We start from the raw sequence: 25,000 nt of genomic DNA, 5'->3' as shown, positions 1-25,000 counted from the left end.
TTTTTACGAAACACATCCAAGACTTCTTTATTTGATAAAGTCATTAGCTCAGTTCCATAACAAAAGATAATAATAATAATAGAATAATTGTGTTGTACATACGCTACTCAAAAAGTTGTAGCATACTTATAAATTATATATTTTTGTTTTACATTTATAATAATAAAGACAAGCATAAATGTTATGGAAAACTTAAAATGAAGACCGACCACGTAGAGTCGTAGACGTAGTAATTCACAGATTCTTTTTACAGGCAATTCATATCGAGCCGTGACTATTCAAATACCCACTTACAAATATTAAATAAAAATTAAAACAATTGGAATCGTTCAAATTTACAGCCCGGTACATTTAAAACATTACGTCCTCGTTTGCCTTATAATAATTTATATTATCTATTAAAACTCGACGAGTTTCAGTTAATCTTACGAAGGATAAGCGGCTTCAATTTATAAACAGAGGTATGAGAATAGTCGACTGCCGATTAAAAATATATATCATCGATAGAAAAGATGGCAAAGGATGCGGTCTGTCTAGCGAAAAGAATATTATCGTCTCTCGCCTGTGAAGATTTATTTACTACAATGTTCGTGTGTCCTTCTCGTCTCTTAAGTATAGAAAATTTATTTGTTATCCTAGATTACAGTGCATTTATTATTCTCTCTTAAAATACCTGCACTTACAATATGAGAATATTCCGAGTGTCGCAAGTGAGGTACGAAACAAAATAAAAAATACCCATTACGCGATGTTTCCTTAACATTTAAAATGCTACAAGTTATAAGTAAGTTTTTCTATGAAAGAGCTATGATTTAATATTAAGTGTAAAGCGGATAATTGAAAAAAGATTTGACCACACGGCGGGGTATCGTGAATCGGTAGCAGGTGTCGATTGATGAACAAAAAAAACCTCCGAGAAGACGTCGGATATCGATATCGATGCGCGGTTTTAAAAAGCACACCGACAATAGCATCATAAATAAAGTTTCACAATATCTTTACAAAATAAATAAACCTATAGGCACGAACTATGTTTATGTATATTAATAATAAAATTTAGGCTGACCTAATCGGTAATATTACGTAATTGATAAAAATCCTGCGACTTTTTACAAAGACATAGCGACGTACGCTTAATCAGAACCACGGGCCGATAAAAAAATCTACTAACATTTTAACATTATAAGCTTTCACACGCCCAGAGGTAACACACACCATTCTCATATCAATATTCAAACTGTTATCGTGAGCTCATCATCACATCTGGCATTCGCTGACCGTCCGTTCAACCGACGTCAGAACACTCGACATATTACTTGTTAAATTACATTATTAGATGTTTGTTATTCATTTTATTAATCTGAAATTACACAATGATGATAGATTAAATAAGATATATACACATATATACCTTGGTCTGGATGCTGTTCTATTATTAGAGTTGTAAGTATCAAACACTTCTGATAATTAATTAATAGATCTACAAAGAAACAACTCGAGAAATAATTAAAACAGACTATAAAACCTCTCGAATTGAGCCGTACATCTCGGATGATGAATTCCAAGCGATGTCTAATAAAAATTAATAACATTATTGTTACACATCGCACGTGAATCATTTTACATTACGATTAAATACTTTCTCCTCGGATAACCGGAGCCCCGATTTGGATCATCTGTAGAAAATTTTGATTAAAAAGACAACGGATAGAGAGAAAATTAACCAGAAACGGAATGCTTACATGAAAGAATCATTAATTATTTGCTATTACATGAATAATAGTTATTTAACCTACTGTACACAAATCAAAAAAAACAATACTACACCAGATTTGTTTTAAATAAACTAGCGATATTTAATTCCCTATGACCACATGATCCCTCTTGCTTCAGGAACGGAGTGCATTTCAATGGTTCCCATTCAGATGAAATTGCTGTAAAAAAACAAACAACCAGTTGTTAATCATTGACAGCATGGTATCAGAGTAGTTTGGGTAATGTTCTTAGGGTCAAATGCTTAGTCATACTTAACTGCCACTTAACGTTAATAATAGAAAGACAAGATATTAAGTATAGTTTTTCATTTTATTTTTATATATTTCGCACACAAATAAATGAAATTTTCTTGAATTCTGTATCCTTGACTATTTTGACAGATGACACATGTATTTCTCAAGTATGCCACTAATTTGGTCTTAACTTAACTTAACTAACGCCATTTAATATGTTTCTTAGTTTAATTTAATGACACTTCTGCATTTGGATTTTATTGAACAGTACATAATTTGAATGTTTTGGCTTGACTCGTCTTCTTTCAAACAATAAAACATTAATAAGCATAAAGGAATATCAATATTTTGGGTGGAACTATACTGCCGTACTAAGCACAGATGCCGTATTGAGGTATTTTCATGTTTTGATCAATTTGGATTCTGCAGAGTTTTTGTATAAGATCGGCAAATAAATTCAAGCCGTAACTGCTATAGTTACAGAGAAAATAGAAGTTTTTAATAGCCGTATTTAAGGTGATACGAGGGTGGGTCAATAAGTCCTTAGAAAAGCCGACAGGTGGCGCGACTAGTACTGTAAGCGGTTTGTTTTCTTGCAGCGGCACTACCGATTCAGTATGCTGCGAAGTTTCAATCAGATTGGTCGGGTTGTTGTGTGTTTCTCGTACATTTAAAAAAAAAATTTGCTTGTGGAAAATGGAAAAATGGAGAAAATTGAGTTTAGAGCTGTTATTAAACATTTTAATATAAAAGGGTTAACAGCAAAGGAAATAAAAAATGAGTTTGATTTAGTTCACGGCATATCTGCTCCTTCACTTGCAACTATTTATAACTGGTTAAATGAATTTAAACGTGGTCGTACATCAACAAAGGATGAACCACGCTCAGGACGTCCTGTAGAGTTGACTACACCAGAAATGATCAATAAAATCCACGATATGGTGTTAAGTGACCGAAGATTAAAGTTGAGTGAGATAATTGAGGTTACAGGGATCTCAAAAGGTAGCGTCATTTCTATTTTACATGACAAATTGGGCATGAAAAAAATTTCTGCAAGATGGGTGCCGCGTTTGCTCACAGTCGACAATAAACGCAATAGGGTGGTGACCTCTAAGGCTCTGTTGTCGCTCATGCAACGCAATTCGGATGAATTTTTTCGTCGCTTTGTGACTGTAGATGAAACATGGATACACCACTATACTCCCGAGACGAAAGAACAGTCAAAGCAGTGGATTGCGAAAGGCGAACCATGTCCAAAGAAGGCGAAAACCGTAAAATCAGCTGGTAAGGTTATGGCTACTGTATTTTGGGATGCACGTGGAATTATTTTCGTTGACTATTTGGAAAAAGGAAAAACAATAACAGGGGATTATTATGCATCTTTATTGGACCAGCTAAAAAACAAAATTGAAGAAAAACGGCCTCATTTAAACAGGAAAAAAATCCTCTTTCATCAGGACAATGCCCGTGTTCACACATGTTTACGATCAATGGCTAAAATTGAAGAATTGAAGTTCGAATTGGTCGACCACCCACCGTATTCGCCAGATTTAGCCCCCAGTGACTTTTTCCTTTTCCCAAACTTAAAAAAATGGCTAAGTGGACAACGTTTTTTTTCAAATGAAGAAGTCATCGATCGGACAAATGCTTATTTTGAGGACCTTCCGAAAACTTATTTTTCTGACGGTTTAAAAAAAATTGAGAAACGTCTAACCAAGTGTATTGAGCTCCAAGGAGATTATGTTGAGAAATAAAAAAAAAATACAAAAATAAAAACTGTTTTAATGCTTTTTTCTAAGGAATTATTGACCCACCCTCGTACATCAGTGAAACGGCAAATAATTTTCAACTATAGGCGCGACGAAATTTTGGACTCGCTCGCATTCTGAGAGAGAACGTTGAGCTGGAAACACGTCACTTTGTTTCGTCATGGCGACAGACGTATTAATTCTTAAATTGTGTAAAGATGATTAAAAACGTTACCCATTTACTTTAAAAAGAAAACATGTCAATAAATATATTATTATTGTTACTAATAGAACAATAAACAGAACATAAAATGGACGTATGTTGGATTTATATGACAAATTATATTTCGTTTGGCATGCGTCATTTGCACCCGTGACCCGCAATCCGCGCATCGCCTAGCCATGATCTTTTTAGACCGTGCCTGAACTGAGGTACAACCTTAAGGAGTTTGGGAAAAAACTCAATAAAAAAATAAGCGATTCAAAGGATTTACAATGTATCTGACATAGATTCTTGACTTTTTCGGACTTACGCCCAAACTGGCCTAGTATCACTGTTGTTGTGGCCACAAGGCTTTAGAAATGATACTGTGTGTTAAAACCATGACTGCAGAAGCCGTATTCGTCATTTGACAGTTCCAGTGTAAATTTAGTGATTTTCTGACCGTGTATTTGGTTTCTTTTTGAAGATAATTGCAGTCTAACGTCTAAATAACGATTGGTATGGGTTGGTTTCCGGTAGACTCTGTGTCCTAGAGAGCCATCCAATTTTCTGATAACTTCCACGTCAAGAAATGGTAGAGCTCCATTTTGTTCAATCTCCATCGTGAATTTAATCATCGAATATAGATTGTTTAAATGGGCCAAAAACTCACTTAGAGCTTCTATACCGTGAGGCTATACCGTCTATACCGTCATAGCTTCTGGCCCTATCAGCAAAATCTAATATTCGAGCCGGTATCCCTGGTCGTAACGATTGACAGATTACTCTGAGCAACGTTTGCTCTTAGCTAATCGGATTCCTTTTGACATTCTTGGAGCAACGTTTACATTCACATACCTACACTACATTTTCAACATAAAACATATCATCTCTTGATAATGGCCTCTGCAACGAGCCCGAAAAGTCGAGTAAAGAAGGAAGAAGGAGACACGGTGGAAACCCAAGAATATACTACGATAAAAAACAACCGTGAAAGCCTCAAACATAATACTAAAGCTATTTTGGAAAATCCATCAATGTCTCAGATGTTTCAATTTTTTCTACTTCAGGAATAGTTTCATTTACATACGCAATAATAACATCTGTAGAAGCGGAAAGAAGTTTTTCCATGTATAAAAATTTGCTAAGATCAAATTGTCAACGATTCACTTTCGAAAATTTGTAGATTTTTTTTATTAATGTAATAAAGCGTTTTCTGTTTGTGAATAAATAATAAATTAAACTGTTGAAATATATTTATGATTTATTGTAATAGGTGCTTATTTAAATTTTTAGCACCTATTTTTGTTTTTTAGCACATATTTATGAAATTTTAATCACATATTTTCCAATTACAGTAAAATCTCAGTTAATACGAATTCCATGGGACCGAAAATCGAAAAAAAATTCGAATTACGAAATATGAATAATTGTATGGGGGAAAACTATAAAAATTTAGATTTTTTTTTTTTTTTTTGATTTTTATTAACCTTTCTAACGCGGCAACTGACTTTAGTCAGCCTATACGCGCAAGTCATCCGCGCGTCAGCTGACTAAAGTCATTTCGATTTTCGTTTGCCTAGTACTGCTTTCGGCCAGGCGCGAAAAAATCTAATATTGATTTAATTTATTCAGAAATCATCCTTCTCTTGACATCTGTCAATGAATAGCCTAAACTTTTGTTCTATCTAATTTAAATAAATATTTTTCGGGAGCGTGTCTTGGATAAAAAAATATCAGTCATCGGGCCAATTCAAACTTGCCGGGTATATTAGTGTCTTATCGCTTCTTAGTGCATGTGCGCCGAAGATATTTGACTGACGCGTTTGTAGCGATACGAATTCGCGATATAATATGTTATATTGTTTTTTAGTGATTGAAAAACTATTTGGTGCATAAACTGTTATATAGAATATGAGAAAGTTACATTGATCAAAGTGAATTTACAAAACATTTTACAAAAGGAATGCTTTTTGAGATTGCATTCATTCGTCTACCTGCTAGTATATTATCCGCGAGTTAATAGTTTCGGAAAATAATTTGAACAAGGTGTAATTTAAATATAAGAGTCCGCGATTCAATATTTCTCTTTGTTTATTGTTGATTAACATTTTTAAATACTATTTTCTGATTATACTAATAGGTAAAACGTACAAAAGTTGTTTATTTACCTTAGTTATCAGTCATTTATAAAGAAAAGATATGTTAAGTAAATAAACATTTTCACACAATTGAAAATTTCTGTATCGGAAAAATTAAAAACATTTTGTGATAGCATATTGTGTGTGGTCGATATTTTGTCATTATTTTAAAATGGATATCCCTGGTAATTTGAGCGATGAAATGGGAGAAGCAATTCATGATCCTGATTCAGATTATGAATTGAGTGAAAATGAGTACTACGATGATTCAGATACTTCCAGTGCCCCATCAGAAAGTGCTGCTGCCGCCGCCTCTAATTTAAATGTAAATCGTAATGTTGACGATCTGTCTTCGTGGACTACTGGACCTTTCATACCAGTTGTTCACGAATTTGATGATTTCTTTTCTGGAGTCAGCCCGCACACAAATTTATCAGATAGCTCTAAAGAAATAGAATTTTTTGAGCATTTTTTGAATTCAAATATAATGGACAGAATCGTAATCGAAACAAATAACTATTATACAGAAGACATTAGAAGACAAGAACCATCGCCGAAATCACGAATGCATAAGTGGGTCAACACAGACGTCCCAGAAATGTACATTTTTTTTGCTGTAAGTATGTTGATGACTAGATATCGTCACATCACAATAGAGGAACATTGGTCAACCGATCCACTCTTATCCAGCCAAATGTTCGGGAAAGTAATGCCAAGAGACAGATATACTTTGCTTTTGAGGATGTTGCACTTTTCGGATCCCAATACTCAAATTCCTGGAGATAAATTACATAAAATTAAAATTCTGATCGACCATTGCCGAGAAATATTCAAAAAAACAATGATGCCGCACGAGAACTTATGTATCGACGAAAGCATAATTGTTTTCAAAGGTAGATTGCTGTTTAAACAGTACATTCCTTCAAAACGCCACCGTTTCGGCATAAAAATGTTCGTTCTTTGCGATGTGATGACTGGTTATATATTAGATTTCATAATATATTGCGGGGAAGGAACAGATATTGTCGATGAGCAGGGACTTGGCATTTCGGGAGCTGTGGTAACGACATTAATGAACGAATATTTCGGTAAAGGTCATACTATGTGGACTGACAACTGGTATTCAAGCCCAGACTTATTTAAACATCTTCACGAAAAAAAAACAAATGCTTGCGGAACAGTCCGAAAAAATCGAAGAAATATGCCAACATTTAGGAAGCTCAAGAAAGGAGAAGTGGAGTCAAAAAATAGTAGCTCGCTATTGGCTATAAAATGGCACGACCGGCGCGAAGTCCATATGTTGACTACATTGCACAATGATTCATTTACACCCACAGGAAAATTCAATAGGCAGACCGGAGAGCCTATACTGAAACCTACATGTGTTATCCAATATAATAAATGTATGGGATCTGTAGATAAAGCTGATATGATGTTAAGTACACTAAGTTGTATGCGAAAATCAATAAAATGGTACAAAAAGGTGGCTTTCCATATCATAGATCTGTTTTTATTAAATTCATATATTCTGTTTAGTACTATCACAGGCAAAAAAACAGGTCTAGCTAATTTTCAGTTAAAAGTAATCAGGCAAATATTTGAAAAATATCAAGTTCCAGCCACATCCCGCGCACAGCAACCCGTCGACCATCCACTGCGCTTATCAGCTAGAGCGATGGCAAAGCATATGCCGGACATAATTCCTCCCGCAAATAAACGGATAAATCCTTGCAGAGTTTGTCATCTTTGTGCGAATACAAAAAAAAAGCCGAAAACCAAAAAATATTCCAGATACATGTGTTCCGAGTGTAACGTGCCATTATGCGTGTATCCGTGCTTTAGAGAATACCATGAAAAGGTGAACTATTAAAATATTTAAGTGTTTCAAAAATACTAAAATGACCTACCTACATATCAGACGATGTTGAAATTTATAAATTAATAACATTTGAAACTATGTGGATTATGTGTTCTGTTTAGTGAATAGTGTATTGTCATGTTATCAAAATAAACCATTAATATTATCAAGTGGGGTGTAAAAAAGGATTTCTCATAATTTATTAAGTGGTCTGGGATTACGGTTGCATTAACTCTGAAGTTTTGAACATAATTCTGTCATCGACGCACTTGTCCGGAGCCGACACGTCAACAAAATGGCGACTGAAACGTAAGTCACACGCTTTTTGTATAACGCGGCTTGTTCGTCATTCTTTATCATAATCAGGGCACAAATGTTTATTTTTAAGATCGTTAAAAATATTACTACTATTCATAATCACCGTTGAACACTTAAAATATTTTTGATGACTGTATTTGTACATGTTTGACTGACATTTATTGTGATTTATCACAACTTGAAATCATGACGCGCTCTATTGTATTAAAGCGGTATTCTTGACGCTTTGAAAGGGTTAATTTTGTTTCCGATCATGTATATGCCTACCGAATTCGGTCATAAAATGTCAGGATTATTTTTATTACCTTCATAAAATAAGTCATTTTTGATGTTTTAAGAAAAGTTTGTCACAATTTTCAATGACTGGCTCATGAAATAGTGTACTTTATTTTGATTTATTGAATATTTTTATATGCCAGGACTCTGAAATCATTTCGAATTACGAAATTCGAATTAAAGGTATGGTTTTATATGAAAACAATGTTCAAGGGACTAATAATAATTTGTTTATTTTAATTGATGATGAGCGTGGCGACAAATATCTGCATAAATGAAAATATCTCAGTAACTTTAAGTACCGAATCTCCAACTAGACGACATTCACACCGAACAAATAATGTTAAAGATTAATAATACTTGATAACACCCAAAGATAAAGTTGAAAATATTTGTTTTTAGCAAGGAAAAATAAGAAAAAGAAGAATGTATAAGAATTCAGAAAATGAAAGGGAATACAAAAAAATAAAAGGTTATACAGTCTCACGCCACGCCGTAATAATAGAAAAGAGTGGAGATAATTGCAAAAAAGTGACATACAGTGAAACCCTGATTCTATAGTTTTCATGGGATCCTAAAAAACAATAAATGCGGGATATATAAAAAAACTGGTTTTTTTCGACGTCTTGAATTATTTTCAGTTTCTCAGCTAGAGTTCTAGTTGTCTTCATGGGGGGCATTTTAGTTGCGATTTGTGCAAACAAAGCGACGCGACTGAAAGATCTGTATGTATCATAGACAATTCTACGAAAGCGGAATGAAAAATATTCAACAAAAACAGTCAATCGGGATAATATTTGTGACGGGGCCATAATATTTAGACGATAGATCGAGGAACGGTTAATGCGGGATTATTTAACATTCTTCTTATGGGTGTTTGGCGGGACTTTCAAAAATGAACGATCCGTGCGGGAAAATGATTTATGAGAGAACGGTAGATCGGAGTTCCACTTTATCCATATAAGTATCAACCAGATAAATAATATACATGTACAATAATTACTAATATTTTAGATTTTGACTAATTTTTAATTACTACTCCTATTAACTTATATGATTGCTTTTCTGTTATATATTACATTTATTTCAATAAATTGTCATACAATTTAATATTGAAGATCATAAACCATTATATTTCATTATCCTAAACAAATCCTAAATATTATTCTATCCCATTTTATCCTCAATTCTCATATTATAGAAAAGATATTAAAGAAAAAAAATGTAGATACGCCCATATTACCTTAGTACAGCCTAAGAAAAGTTATGTATGAAGGAAGGCGTAAGTACTTTTTTTATACGAAAAATCACAACAATCACAAACAAATCTTAAACCAAAATTAAGCATTATATGCTTATAAAATAAACAAAAAGTTCTAAAGTATACGCATGGAAGTAAATGTTAGGGCAAGCGATCGTTATGATTGAGATGTGTCACCTTAATGAATTGTGGATGGATGAGGGGGGGGCGTTCAGCAGCAAGACTTGTTGGCGGTGCCGATGGAGCTGCCCTGGTTGATCTTGACGCTGGCTTGCGGGTCGTGCGAGGCCTGCGCTGACGGTGGTCCCACACGCTGCATGATCTCCGCCGCCATCGTCATGAATGCCTGCTCCACGTTCGTCGCGTCCTTCGCCGACGTCTCCAGGAACGGAATGCCCAGCTGTTCCGCGTACTCCTGCACGTAGACAAACCATACCCACATATTTATTAAATTAGCTTTAGATTTTAAGCCTCGTGAGAATTCTGGTCTATGAGGTAATCTTGCATAAAGAGTAAAGTAAAATGGTAGTCTGTGTTATATTAAATTTGATATCCATTTTCATTAGAGAACACAACTCTAAATATAACTGTAAATATTACAATATGTATGTATGTATTTATAATTCTAGTTGATTGAATGTTTCGAATGTGATTTTATGTCAGGAATAAATGAGTTGCCTAGAGTCATAACTCACATTTTGCAATTTTGAGTTAAATAAACCAAGTGATTCTAAAGGCATTAATCTATATAGAGAATAGTTTGATATAAAAAATCATTTTAAACCATGTGAAAATTGTTGACAAAGTTAACTGTTGGTGCCATAACTCACATTTTTCAATGAATAGTGTGAGTTCTATTATCAAGGCCTTTCTAACCAATCAAGGAGCTCTGTTTCTCATATTGGGCTGTGTCTGCAGCCTTAGAGCCTGTCCACAGGCGCATTTTTGCGCGCGAGTAACAAGTTGCGCGTTCTCCAGGTACATGTGACCCAATTCAGCTGTCGACAAGCGCTCGCGCGACAATCGCCTGCAAGCGCTAGACTCTGGACGATCGCAGCGTTTACAGCCATTACAAAATGAATTACGACCGCTTGGCACTCGAACGCGAGACTTTTTATTGCTACTCCAAAATAAATTACGTCACCTAGCTTGTAAAGTGCCGAGAATAGGTATTGAAAGTAATCACGAAATACAAAATCTCATAGAAACCGGCTAACACAATTGAGTTGTTGTACTTATTTCTACACTCACGCTTGTTTTTTTATGCCAATTTAAAAATGAATTACGTCAAATAGTTGTTTCAAACGCGCAGACTACGCCGTTTCTGGACAGAAGACATTTCTGGTTCTCGAGCGTAAATCGCGATGGGACTCGCACCTTGAGGACAGGCTCTTAGGAATACATGTATTTAAAAAAAATAATGTAAATCGACTCACTCGTTTAATATTCAAGTGAGTTAGATACTTTTTTCTAATTACAAAATACAGTGATCTGTTGGTTTTTTGCGATTATCTGAAAACTTGATTTTTGGAATAGGTATGTGAGTTACATTTATTATTAAATATATACAGCAGTATAAAATAAATGAGACTGTTAATAAAAATTACCTTAGCCGTTGTGTAGTCCACAACTTTTTTCGTGGTGAGGTCGTTCTTATTTCCTACCAATAATTTATTGACATTATCACACGCGTAGCGGTCAATTTCCTCTAACCATTGTTTTACGTTGCCAAATGACTCCTGAAAGGGAAAACACACACCAGGTTTATGATGAATCTTTAAATACAGTCATATTATAACAAAATCAATACAGATAGTATAAAAAGATGTGTAAACGCCATCGATGTATATTATCAGGATACATCATCACATAATAATATTAATAATGTTTGGGCAATGGGTATACGGTACTCTCTCAGTAATCCGCCACTCCAAAAACCAGACAAGTGTCCAATTAGTGAAAGCAGCGGTGCATACATACAAAATATGGTAAAAATTAAAACAGGTATTTCGTAAAAATAGTTTTTTTTTTGAGAAATTTGTACTAGCAAATTACGGTTTTATTTATAATCAAAAATATTTACTAAATTATACATATTTATAAACTAAGTTTATTAACTAAATAATAAACAGTAAATGACTTGACACAACCAGTTGTTCAGTGAGACAGATATTCTTGAATGGTTTAGGATTCCTGGCTTTCCCTATGACCAAAAGCTTCATTTTGTGTCCCGGTTGCATTGGAGCACGGCATAATTGTGTTGCGGTCCTTGGGCACTTTCCTCCATGGTACATTACAGTAAAACCTAGTTAGTAAGAACACTGATAATTCGAAATTATCCCGAAAAAACAGTCCCTTGAACATTATTTTCATATAAAACCACATCTTTAATTCGAATTTCGTAATTCGAAATGATTTTAGAGTCCCTGGCATATAAAAATATTCAATAAATCATAATGAAGTACACTACAGGAAGGGATAATATCCCCCCAGTTTACCTAATCAACTGCGCAGATGAGCTTGCATACCCCTTATCCATAATCTTCAAAAAATCTCTCCGAGACGGCACATTTCCGCGCAAGTGGAAAGAAGCGTTTGTGAACCCAATTTTCAAAAACGGCTCCACTTCGAGAGCAGAAAACTATAGACCAATCTCGATACTATCAGTACTCAGTAAACTTTTCGAACGTATAGTATATAATCAACTTTACCCTGCTATATGTAAAAACATAAGCGAAAAACAACACGGTTTCATGCAACGCAGGTCGGTAGTAACAAATCTTGCAATATTCTCTAGTCATCTTCTTAATTCCATGGATAAAAAATCGCAAGTATCTACACCGATTTTTCTAAGGCCTTTGATAGAGTTAATCATACTATCCTGATCCAGAAACTAGAACTACTTGGTATTCAGGGAGATCTACTCCGCTGGCTTACTTCATACATTCACAACCGATGCCAAGCAGTAGTTATTGGTGGACACCGCTCAAACTTTATCTCTATTCCCTCAGGCGTTTCCCAGGGTTCTCATCTGGGGCCACTTTTATTCAACTCATATATCAATGACATCGGCAAGTGTTTTCAACACGCAAACTAGATTTTATATGCAGACGATGTAAAGCTATACACCTACGTGAATAGCCTTGCTGACTGCCATAGACTGCAAGAAGACATAAAACGCCTAACATCATACTGTGACCAGAATCTCCTTACTCTAAATGCTTCCAAGTGTCAATCTATTTATTTTACAAGAAACCGTACACCAATAAAATTTCAGTATGAAATTAACTCCGCGCCAATCCCATTCACTCCGGTAGTCAGAGACCTGGGCGTCCTATCGGATATAAAACTAAACTTTAATGCTCATATTGATCACATTGCACAAAAATCCTCAAAAGCATTAGGTTTTGTTTTGCGTACAGGTAAGCCATTCACCAACACACACGTCATAAAACTACTTTATTTCTTCTACGTACGCAGCATCTTAGAGTTCGCTTCTACTATTTCGTCACCCACATCACAAAAAATCAGACTTGAAAAAGTACAAAAACGATTCATCAAGTACCTAAGATATCACAAATCATCACCTCCAACCCAAGTAACACAACATAATTCCACCAGCACACATAACTACAACATCAACTCCCTGGAATCACGACGCACTGTCCACGACATTAAATTCCTACACCAAATCATACATAACGCCATTGACTCGATCGAAATAGTGCAGTCCAGCATATGTTTAAATGTACCCCAGAAACGCACGCGCTCTCAAAAATTATTCCATATACTTAAACACAACACTAACTACGCTAGTAATGCTGTATTCGTTAGAATGATGACTATGAGGTACAATAATCTTTTCAGCGATACAGACATTTTACACCTAACATTTGACACATTCACAAAAACAATTTGTGATAAAACATACAAAACTAACTTCACACTACCGCAATAAATTCCAAAACCTACTCTCACCCACATATACACACGCACGTAAACACCTACCTTATATTATATACTTATTTTAAAGTTGTTTCTTCTCTCTCATTTTGTTTTAATTTAATATAAACGTAATAATAAATGTGGAAACCCATTATTGGTCCTTGTATATTATGTAAAATGTTGTAATATGTACTTGCAATGTCGACTGTGAGGTTTCCCAAATAAAATAAAAATAAAAAAAAATAAATAAAAAATGAGCTAGTCATTGAAAATTGTGACACGACTTTTCTTAAAACATTAAAAATTACTTATTTTATGATGGTAATAAAAATAATCCTGACATTTTATGACCCAATTCGGTAGGCACATCTATGATCAGAAACGAAATTAATGAAAATCAAAAAAAATGTTATTTTTCAAAATTTTAATATTTTTCCCCCTTACATTTTGTAATTCGTAATTCGATTTTTTTTGCGATTTTCGGTCCCGTGGAATTCGTATTAACGAGATTTTACTGTACGTTCTTCGCGATGAACGTATGTTTTACGAACGAGAAGTTTCCAAAATAAACCCGTCTCATCTGCGTTGTATACTTGTACGCGGCGGTTACTGAATTTTGACAATCGAATACTGGTGAACTATAGAGCTTGATTTTGCGCTTTCAACTAGTAAAAATAACGGCGGATTAATAGGATAATTAAGCAGCGGATTACTGAGAGTGTACTGTAATAGAATTTCATGCAGTGACGTCTCTACACAAAGTGCCACCCTTAGGCAGATTTAGAATGCCGCCCCCTGCAATTTGTTAGTTGCCTACCTACCTATGTTATTACCTATTTATTTTCGGCTATCTTAGTACAACAATATTTTAACAAACGACAAATACATCATCTGCTGCAGACTAGAGCATTTCCACGAAACATACTCTCAAACAGCAGTGTATTTGGGTACGTGGAGGTCTGCATCGCTGGCAGGTTTGACGCCCCCTTGTGATTTTTTTCCCGTGCAATAAACCACCATTGAGTACTACAATACAAAAATAGGATAGGTTGCCGGCAACGTTCCCTCTAATTTTTCTATTGTGTGTGCGGATCAGTAACGCATCTGAGCAGTGGTGTAACTAGGGTTGGTGTCTCCCGCCAGTGACAGGCTGTCACCCGATGCGGTAAATTCCCCCCCCCCCACAAACACACAATTTTTCATTAAAACTTAGTCGAACAAGTCGCACTTGACCTTCGCCTTCTGAGAAATGAGTCGATGAATTGTGCATGTAATGGTTTCGTGCATTCGAGCAAAACTAAAATCTGGCAAAGGAAACTTTTTTTACAATATTTTTGTGTGAGGAATGTGCAGGGATGAAAACACGTGTGCGGACACGTTTTGGTAGGGAGGTAGGGAACACACCTTACAGGGAACATTGGTTGCCGGGATTTTTTATGCTTCAATTTTTGTTTTAACCAAGATGTCAGCACTTTCTAACGAAGCGACCGCATCGCCTGCTTCATGGAAAACCGACCGCCACTGCTCTCAAAAGTTGTAATATTCGTATACGTTCCTTTATTTGCCGCCCATAAGCGACGCATAACCTGTCTACCCTAGCGGGATGTCACTGACTTCAGGTGGTCAATCACAACGATCCAAAATTTATGTAGGCCTAACTGGAAGAGCAATTGGTCAAAAAAAATACATGTTGTTTTTAATCCAATCCATAAATATTCCTTGCAAAAAAGGTTTGTATATACAACCTCCACTCTTCAGGTCTCATATGCTCCCCGCTTATGAATGAACATGTTACACAATTAATAATTTTACCACCTCACTACTACTACATTGTGTCCTCTGCAGGGGCAGCTCTACCTTAAGGGTTTGTAGGGACCAGTGATGCCAACCGTACTATAATTATAGTAAAATTATGTCAAATATACCAAAATACTATAATTTTAAAGGATTCAAGACGAAAAATGTTCCTGTACTATATATTTTTTAGAAATACTATAATTTTACGCCTTTGTACTATAATTAGCATAGAAAAAGATGGCAACACTGGTAGACCATCCCCACATCCTTATCATGTAAAAAATACACAACCAATATTTGTCATTGTCATAATATATGTACTTAATTACATGATTAAATGAACTGTTTAATTTATTTTATTCATCTTAACGCTTCGCAATTTTATAGGGATATTTATTATTATTATACAAATTAATAAAGCAATGATTATAAATTATGTATTATCACAATGATGATGACGCAATATTAAAATACTTAATTAAATTGAATACGCCCTATTTCACGGTGACACCTAGGTACAAATTGAGAAAGATATGGCGTCTATTTTTCGCATACCGGGGGTCACTCAGTCCCATCCAGTCGCCGCGGTACAAATATCGTTCAATAAAAGATGTTAATGCACAAACGTTGGTATATGCATACCGGGGAGCGAATCAAATGACCCCCAGGTGAGTAAAAACCCTACCACCTAGAAAGTCGTCAAGCTGCCACTGGTCCTCTGTAGCCTTTCACATAATAATCAGTGTTATTTAATTATAAAAGTAGTATCCGAATTCTAGTCTACTAAAAAGTCTAAATTCCATAACATTGGCCTTAATACTAATTTGACCCAAATCAAATATAAAACATAACAAACTATGATAATTATTAACGATAGCAAAAAAATAAAAAAATATACTTAATGAAACAAATGCATTGAAACTTTTGATAGAAATTATCATTGGTCAGTTTGTTATTTTGACATTAGTTATTGTCAGTGTTTACATTAATAAATTTCAATAACACAACAATTTTGACTGCAAGTATTGTTTTTTTTGTTTGAATGAGATTTTGGCAACGAATTAGAAATGTGTTGTTCTATTAATAATGTGACATGTTGTACATTCATTTGTACATACACGCTGAGGCAAGGTTATCTATAAGTTCAATAAGGGGACGGAACAATGTTCATTTGTAAGAGGTTACAATCAGTGCGAAAATACAAGACAATTAAGAACAAAGTAGCCGATTATCTAGAAATTTAACTGCAATGAATAATAATGCCCGAGATATAAAGTGTTTATAGTTTTAAGATAGTAATGATGTGAAATCACTTCTTAACATTGTAACAATTCTTTGGCTACAGCATGCGTGATGACAAAAGTGCACTGCTGAAGCTTATCATGAAAGGGAAGATAGAGAGTTGAAGATACATTTATTGTAAAATACTCTCAAGTCAGTGACTCGATCAAGGCACAAAAGATCTTTTCAGTAACGTAATGAATCAGATAGCCAACTTTTGTTCTGAATAAGTATATAAAAAAAAAGAAAGGCAAGGTACTTGTGATTAAACAAAATGAGCTAATGAATTACACCCGATCCTATTTTTGCACGGGGGATACGTACCAAAGACTACCGTGCAAAACAAAACCGTGTAAAAAAAGATCCAGTTTTCAATTTAAATTAAATTTAGCATAGAGAAATACGCTACATGACAATAAACGTGCCTGTTTACTGCTGTTTTTCGCTGGAAATATTTAATGACGCTGACGCCGAAGCAAGCGGCACATCTCTCTTATCGAACCCGAAGTGGCTGACTAGTGGTGCCATATATGCCAGGCATCCGGTGATAACATATATATGCACCAGTGGCGTGCGGTCCATTGCAACGCAATTTTTTGATAAATATGTACATACATACGTATTTTTATTCTTTTTAGTTATTTTAAACCGTTTTAAAACAAAAAAATCAGTGTAAATAAAAAATAATCAGTACTTTTTTTACAGTGTTATATCGAAACCGTGCAATATGAGGATCGGGTGTATTTCGAACTACACTGAATTATACTCAGTTTATGTCAAAATTAATAATAAATTGGTGGGATACAAAACAATGGTTCGGTCTACAAGAAATATGTGATTGAGGTTCGCAGCAAAAATTTTTTTTGGGCGGAAAGATAACGGTTAGTACAGTTTGATTACAAAGAGACATGTTCCGCAGTAAGTAGTAAATGGACATCAGTTCAGTTAAATTTCGCAGTATTTGCCATATTTCTACTGATACATATCATGTACAGCAGGGGGGGGGGCAAACTGCGGCCCGCCGGGTATTTTTTTGCGGCCCGCCATCGTTAATATTGTACTTCTGATTACGAATAAGTTTTTTATAAATTTTTAAAAAATATTGACAAAAGATTATAATTTGTTTAGCAATAGTACCTACGCGATCCATTTTCAATAGATATTGATAGTGTACCGACAGAGCTACAACTTGAAATTATTGATCTGCAGTGCGACACTGATTTAAGAGATTTGCATCGTCGTGACGAAATCTCCAAATTTTACAATGCCCTTAAGGCGAAGTCTTCACTGAGCCTTTTTTAAAGAGGCACCTAGCGGAAAAATACGAAGCTTGCAATTTGAAACATTTTTTTGATAATTTACAATTTCAACTGTATTAATGAATAAATATGTATCTGAAAACATTAAAAATAAAAATATTTTTTATTTTAAGTCAAAGGCAAACTTACAATTGTAAAAAATGTAATAAAATGTGAATTTGTTCTATCGGACCGCACCCTATTATTACATATATTTTATGGTCATATTTATTATTAAAATTTAGTTTATTAAGTTTTCTAAGCATCACCTAAGCGATTTTTGACTAATTCGTAGTTTTAATATTTTTTATATCTATTTTAAAAAACATCGATTTTTATAAAAATATAAATGTGTATAACTTGAAATCCTTTTTATTTATATCAAATCAATTATTTTTATAAATATAAATAAAATATTTATATTAATATAAATAAAAAGGATTTCAAGTTATACACATTTATATTTTTTATAAAAATCGATATTTTTTAAAATAGATATAAAAAATATTAAAACTATGAACTAGTCAAAAATCGCTTAGGTGATGCTTAGAAAACTTAATAAACTAAATTTTAATAATAAATATGACCATGAAATATATGTAATAATAGGGTGCGGTCCGATAGAACAAATTCACATTTTATTACATTTTTTACAATTGTAAGTTTGCCTTTGACTTAAAATAAAAAATATTTTTATTTTTAATGTTTTCAGATACATATGTATTCATTAATACAGTTGAAATTGTAAATTATCAAAAAAATGTCTCAAATTGCAAGCTTCGTATTTTTCCGCTAGGTGCCTCTTTAAAAAAGGCTCAATGAAGACTTCGCCTTAACTCAGACAAATTCGACCAACTTAAAAATTATGCAAGAAAAATGTTCGTTATTTTTGGATCAACCTATATATGTGAACAAACATTTTCGATCATGAACCTCAATAAAAATTCTTTATGATCAAATATCTTCGATGCCCGTTTACAAGCAGTTTTGAGAATATTAAACTACAAAATTAACACCTGAATTTTAAAAAATGTACAACAGTTTCATTCTTCTCATTATTTTTTTTGTAATGTTTATTTTTCGTGATAATAAATAGTGTATATCTAAAAATGGTACTTTACTTGCGGCCCGCCGCTCATTTTGAATTCTTGAATTTGGCCCTCCATCCAAAAAGTTTGCCCCCCCCTGAAGTACAGTATACTACTAGTAATCCGCCGCTCGATTATCCGACAAATGCTATAATCCGCCGTTATTTTTACTAGTTGAAAGCACAAAATCAAGCTCTATATTTCGCCGGTATTCAATTGTCAAATTCAGTAGTCCACCGCATACAAGTATACAACGCAGATGAGACTGGTTTATTTTGTAAATTTCTCCTTCGTAAAACGTACGTTCATCACAAAGAAAGTAATGTACCAGGGAGGAAAGTGCCCAAGGAGCGCATCACAATTATGCCGTGCTCCAATGCAACCGGGACACACAAACTGAAGCTTTTGGTCATAGGGAAAGCCAGGAATCCAAAGTCATTCAAGAATATCTGCCTCACTGACCAACTGGTTGTTTCAAGTGATTTACTGTTTAATATTTAGTTAATAAACTTAGTTTATAAATGAGTATAATTTAGTAAATACATACTTGATTTTTGCTAGTACAAATTTTTCAAAAAAAAACTATCTTTACGAATAAATACCTTTTTAATTTTTACCATATTTTCTATGTATGCACTATAATCCGTCGCTTTCACTAATTGGACACTTGTCTGGTTTTTGGGGTGGCGGATTACTGAGAGAGTACTGTATTGCCAAATTGAACACATAACTATGGCTAAACAGACGCTTGGATTGAAAAAAGGAATCGATAGTCGATTTATAGATATTTTTTAATAATATTAATTTGGCCAGTGTTAAAAAGGAAGGTTAAAGAAGGAGTGCTATACATTATTTTCATCATGACAACTGAACGCATTTACTGAACAAATGAAGCATGGTTAAGTTGGCAAACTGCACAGATATGAACACCGCCAAGTTTATGATTTTCCAACTCAAACAACGGCTGCCACATTTTTATATTCATTGTATTGATGCTGTTTATAAATGATTTTATAAGATTTTTCAACTAATAATAATGCTGAAATGTGTATAATTGACTGCTTATCTACTCATTGTGACAAGATTGTCTTTTCATACGCTCAGCAAATTGGCAAAAAATATCTCATCGTAGAATTGTGAAGTTCTCTTCCAATGAACCTGCAATGCAAAGTCACTTGTAGCTAACCTACTTAGTAGACCAGGGGTGCCTTTTTTTGCTTTACATTCATATTATATGTTGATGTGATGTATTCTTTGATAAGTATAATAGTGTTTGAATAATTTTGCAGTATGGAAGACGAATGAACAGCGATGGGCTAACCTGGTCCGTGCAGTCGTATACAACGATGATCCCGTGCGCCCCCCGATAATATGAGGATGTGATGGTCCTGAATCTCTCCTGACCCGCTGTGTCCCATATCTGTAGTTTTATAGTCTTTTTGTTGAGGTCAATTGTCCTAATTTTGAAATCCACTCCGATGGTGCTGATATAACTCTCTGTGTAGGAGTCGTCAGCGAACCGGAGCAGCAGACATGATTTGCCCACACCCGAGTCACCGATTAGCAATAATTTGAATAAGTAATCGCTGAAATCAAAGAAAACGTCCATTAGATAAAAATTGTAGATAATTAAAAGTTATTTTACGGTTCAGCGAACCGTATGCAGTCTCAGATCTAGGTGAAGGTCTCTATTGGTAAGGAGATGTCTCATTTTGAGAGAGGCACTCTTTACTATCCCAATTCTTGTTCTTATTTCCTCAGACTTTACATGATTCTGTGTAGCAATTTCAAACCGGCCTTAAAGGTGGCAGAGTATCAATCAGATTGTAGTACCCACAGCATAGCATTGTCACCTTGCAAAAACAAATTATTGTGTCATAAAGTTTTACGGATGTAAAAAAATAAGATAGTTATCTTGTTTTATATTCATAAAATATTATAACGCCTGTACACATGCATGAATTTACAAGCACCAATAGCATGCAAATTAAACTATCGCGATAATCACCAATCTCATTCTTCAAGCGTATGCGGAGACGCGTTGTTGTCATTGTATGATGCCATTTCACTAGTTGTGAAAATTAGTAAATATTAAAAATGCTCTGCGTGAGCAGTTCATGTTTTTTAGGCAGGTTCGCTACTATCGTTCTACTGCGCATGTCATGCAAGTTGCGTGAAAATTCAGAAGTTATAAGGGGTATAATACCCCGTTTACACGTGCATGGATTTACTGTTGACAGTATGTATTATCGGCACCAATATCAAGAACATGCACATGTAAACACGAATTATCGTGCAAGTTGCAAGATTACATGCATGGATAAAAAAAGTTCAGGAGCTTCTGAATTTCCACACAATTGGCACTTGCTTGGCGGTTGCACAGTAAAACAATAGTGGCGTACCTGCCGGAAGAAATACGAACTACACTGCACAGAACATTTTGACGTTTACCGATTATATACGAATCTGTCCTTACCTGTTCTGAAGTGACAACATCGCGTCTTGCTTACGCTTGAAGATTGAGATTGGAGAGACATACTATTACGTGTTAACAGTAATTATCGCGATTGTTTAAGATACACACTATTGGTGCCTGTAAATCCATGCACGTGTAGAGACGCTACATGTAAAGGCGCTATTATGTCACACAATCCATAAGCGGAAAGAAATAATGATATTCCATTTGGTGAGGAGACAAACTACGCTGTGGGTACTATAGCAGTCGCACATATAGCGGTTATAGATAGCTGAGCAACAAATTTATAGACTGTTTCTTCCAATAATACAAAAGTCAATGGATTCAGGTAATTTCCATAATATCCGATCTCTAATTTGTAGTAATAACCAAGCGTGATTAAGGATTATTTTGATATCTTCTCCGTCCGTAGTTGAAATTCACTACACCCTATATCAATAATGCAATGCATGACTATGCAGTAAGTAATTTAGTTTATTAATCGATCGAAAGTGACTAATGATAAATATTATGTTAGTCAATCGGATTTAGGTGTGACTTACAATGCTTAAATTAAATGTACCAACAAGACATATTGTCAAGGGTAAAACAATTTTAAATTAATGGGATTACACTGTATTACGAGTCTCCGCAGACAGAGGGATATTTAAATTCGGCAACTGTTATCAGATTTAATTAATAGATTAAGATAATAATTAATTAAGTACATATTGGATGCGTTGTTTCTATTAAGAATATTGATTTCTATATTCATGATTTATGACAATTTTATTGTACAAAGACTTTTGAGTAGAATTTTGTAAAAATGTTATAGTAGGTAGGTATTTCAGAATGGATATTTTTCCTACCATTTTCGGTCCTAGAAAAAAAACATATTGACTGCTTAATCTACAAATTGGACAAACTGTTCAGGAAGGAGAAAAAACATAATAATTGAAACATCAAGCGGAATTTAACAATTCCAAAAATACACTTGGATTTTTTTTTTACAGTTAAACTGCACTATGAATTAATACACTATTTTAACTTCCCTTTTATATATTATAAAGAAAATTTATATAAAGAGCGGAGTTGTTCCATTTGTGATATTGGAAGTTTGGCACTTGGTTGTTTTGTTTGAAGTACGATAACGTATTTATTTATAGGTTTATGAGTTTGAAATTTCGTGTGAGTTTAAAAAACATGTTTATAACAAAATGCCATCAAAATCTTACTTTTGGTAAAAAGTGCAGTTGCTGGTTTGTAGAGTAAGCAGTCGATACCACAGACTGAAGGGTATAATAAGAGTTTTTTATGGCGGAGCATTTGTTAGCCATCTGACCAACCGATTGGGTCCTTGATCCAACATTGAAAAAACAACATGTAATTTTTGGCAGACATGGGATCGAACGCACACCAAATGGTATCAGAGACAGGTGCTCTACCAACTATGCCACCGTGGTACTATTCTTTTGGCTGCCGTAAACAGGTCAAATATAATTTGCGAAAAAAAATCAAAAAACTATGACATCTCTAAAATCTCAGTTGCAACACTAGACAAAATTCAAGGTAAATCGATGGTAAAATCATTAACTAATATGGTAAAATGTTTTAGGAACATTCCGATAGATGTCAGTAAGCGTCTTATTTCGAAATTATTTGTTTTGACCGAATTATTAGCACTACCGAGATACCTCGTATCTGGCGTAGCGAACTTGGACCATTTGATGAGATATCTCGTATCTGGCAGTGATCGGGTAAATAGCCTTGAGAGAAAGGGAACAACTATATTAATGATTTCAATTGTAAGACTATTTATTATGTAAATTTGAATGTCTCGCTTGCACCTGAATGGATGGACTACAGTATCCTCAGGAATTGCTTGATCGGAGTCTAGTATATTCTAGGATCGTGAATAGAGTGGACATTACGGGCCTGATAACAAAGAATTTTTGGGTATATAATAGATGACGTGGATGAAATATCAAACTAACGTCTTGATATTGCATGAGTTGAAAGAATGATTAAACATATTAGGTATTATTATCCTTATTCAAGTAATTAGTAAGTGTAAATCACTAATAAAAACAATGCTTGAAGATCAAAGTTCAAAACGATGGTGCAAAAAAGTATTGGCGATGACAAATCTAAATCATATTTCATTGGAAATAGATTAAGACAAATTAACTTTTGATCTGAAATGAACTCTGTATTATAGGGGGTGGGTATGTCAGGGAATAATATAATTTCTTTGTAACGAAGTACTATGGCGATTGTTTATCACAAAGAACATCCCTATGTTGCTGAAAGTGTGTTTAGATTTTTATAAAAGTTCGTACGAATGAATTCGTGGACGTATTTGGATAAATTAAATCTTCGCCGAATTTTAGCATCGTCTGCCGGACTGTACCACGTATATGTAAATACGCATTCGACATGTCAATTGGCTGTCAATAAAATCTGTATTCAATTGAAAAACTTTATAAAGAGACAATGACGATTTAGTCTGCGGAAGGAATTTCTTAATGATAACCGAAATAAGGCATGATATATTTTTGTAATTTATTAAATAAAATAATGGAAGAATGAGTCACAAAAGAATTTGAGTTGACAACAGAGCGTTTGATCGAAGAGATAAGCTAAATATTAAACTTTGCGGTCCTATGAGGACCAAATTATTTGCAATTTCTAAGAAAACTGCATATCATGTCAGTATGGTGCGTAATATGTTATTAGTCAGCCCGTCAGTACAAAAATTGACAATCGGACAAGCCTGTTTTTGTTTGAAAGAATGCATTTTAATATAGTGTACTTACTATTCGGGATTCATTTTTATTTTCCTAAGGTAGTGGTGGAACTATAAACAATACTTCAAAAGAGGTATGCGAAACTGATTTGCCTTTTAAAATACCACAGAAATTATTATATTTTACGTAGAACAATGGCCGCCGCCTACCGAACACTCGATGCAGATTGACGTAACAGCAGCCAGTCGTGCCACTTGGCAGACTATTTTGTTGCTGTCACGGATGTCGTCTCTCTTTACAGCCAGCTTATTTTTAAATAATTTTTATCATTCCGATATCTGAAATAATAAAAAAATAATACCGTAAAGTCTTTAAAATATTTTTATTTACATATTTTATATTCTATGATAATTTTATAAATGATGACATTTTAATAAACCACTATTGCGGTAGACTGAAATATAGTGTGACGTCACCGATAGTTTTTCAGTGCCACCACACTAGTGACTAGTGACCTGTCTAGACAATACGAGCGGTGGATTCAAAATAATATTATACCACTCGTACACCGATTGG

The 25,000-nt window shown here is 34.3% G+C and overlaps 1 protein-coding gene across 1 annotated transcript; it reads right to left on the bottom strand.

Moving 5' to 3' along the window:
- Rab1 (RAS oncogene family member Rab1) lies at positions 1–24,663 on the bottom strand. The gene is made up of 5 exons (XM_085948273.1): positions 24,494–24,663; positions 20,544–20,808; positions 11,421–11,552; positions 9,991–10,228; positions 1–1,934 (listed from the first exon to the last, which is right to left on the bottom strand). Exons 1-4 carry the CDS (start codon positions 24,505–24,507, stop codon positions 10,025–10,027), a joined length of 615 nt encoding a protein of 204 aa, XP_085804399.1. The 5' UTR covers positions 24,508–24,663; the 3' UTR covers positions 1–1,934; positions 9,991–10,024.
- Between the last annotated feature and the right edge of the window lie 337 nt (positions 24,664–25,000).

The sequence above is a fragment of the Rhyacophila brunnea genome, unplaced genomic scaffold (genome assembly GCF_057557595.1).
Source record: "Rhyacophila brunnea isolate RB1 unplaced genomic scaffold, BYU_Rbru_1.0 scaffold_20, whole genome shotgun sequence".
Taxonomy (NCBI): Eukaryota; Metazoa; Arthropoda; class Insecta; order Trichoptera; family Rhyacophilidae; genus Rhyacophila; species Rhyacophila brunnea.
Note: the sequence above shows the minus strand (reverse complement) of the source record. Positions and strands in the feature narration are given on the sequence as shown.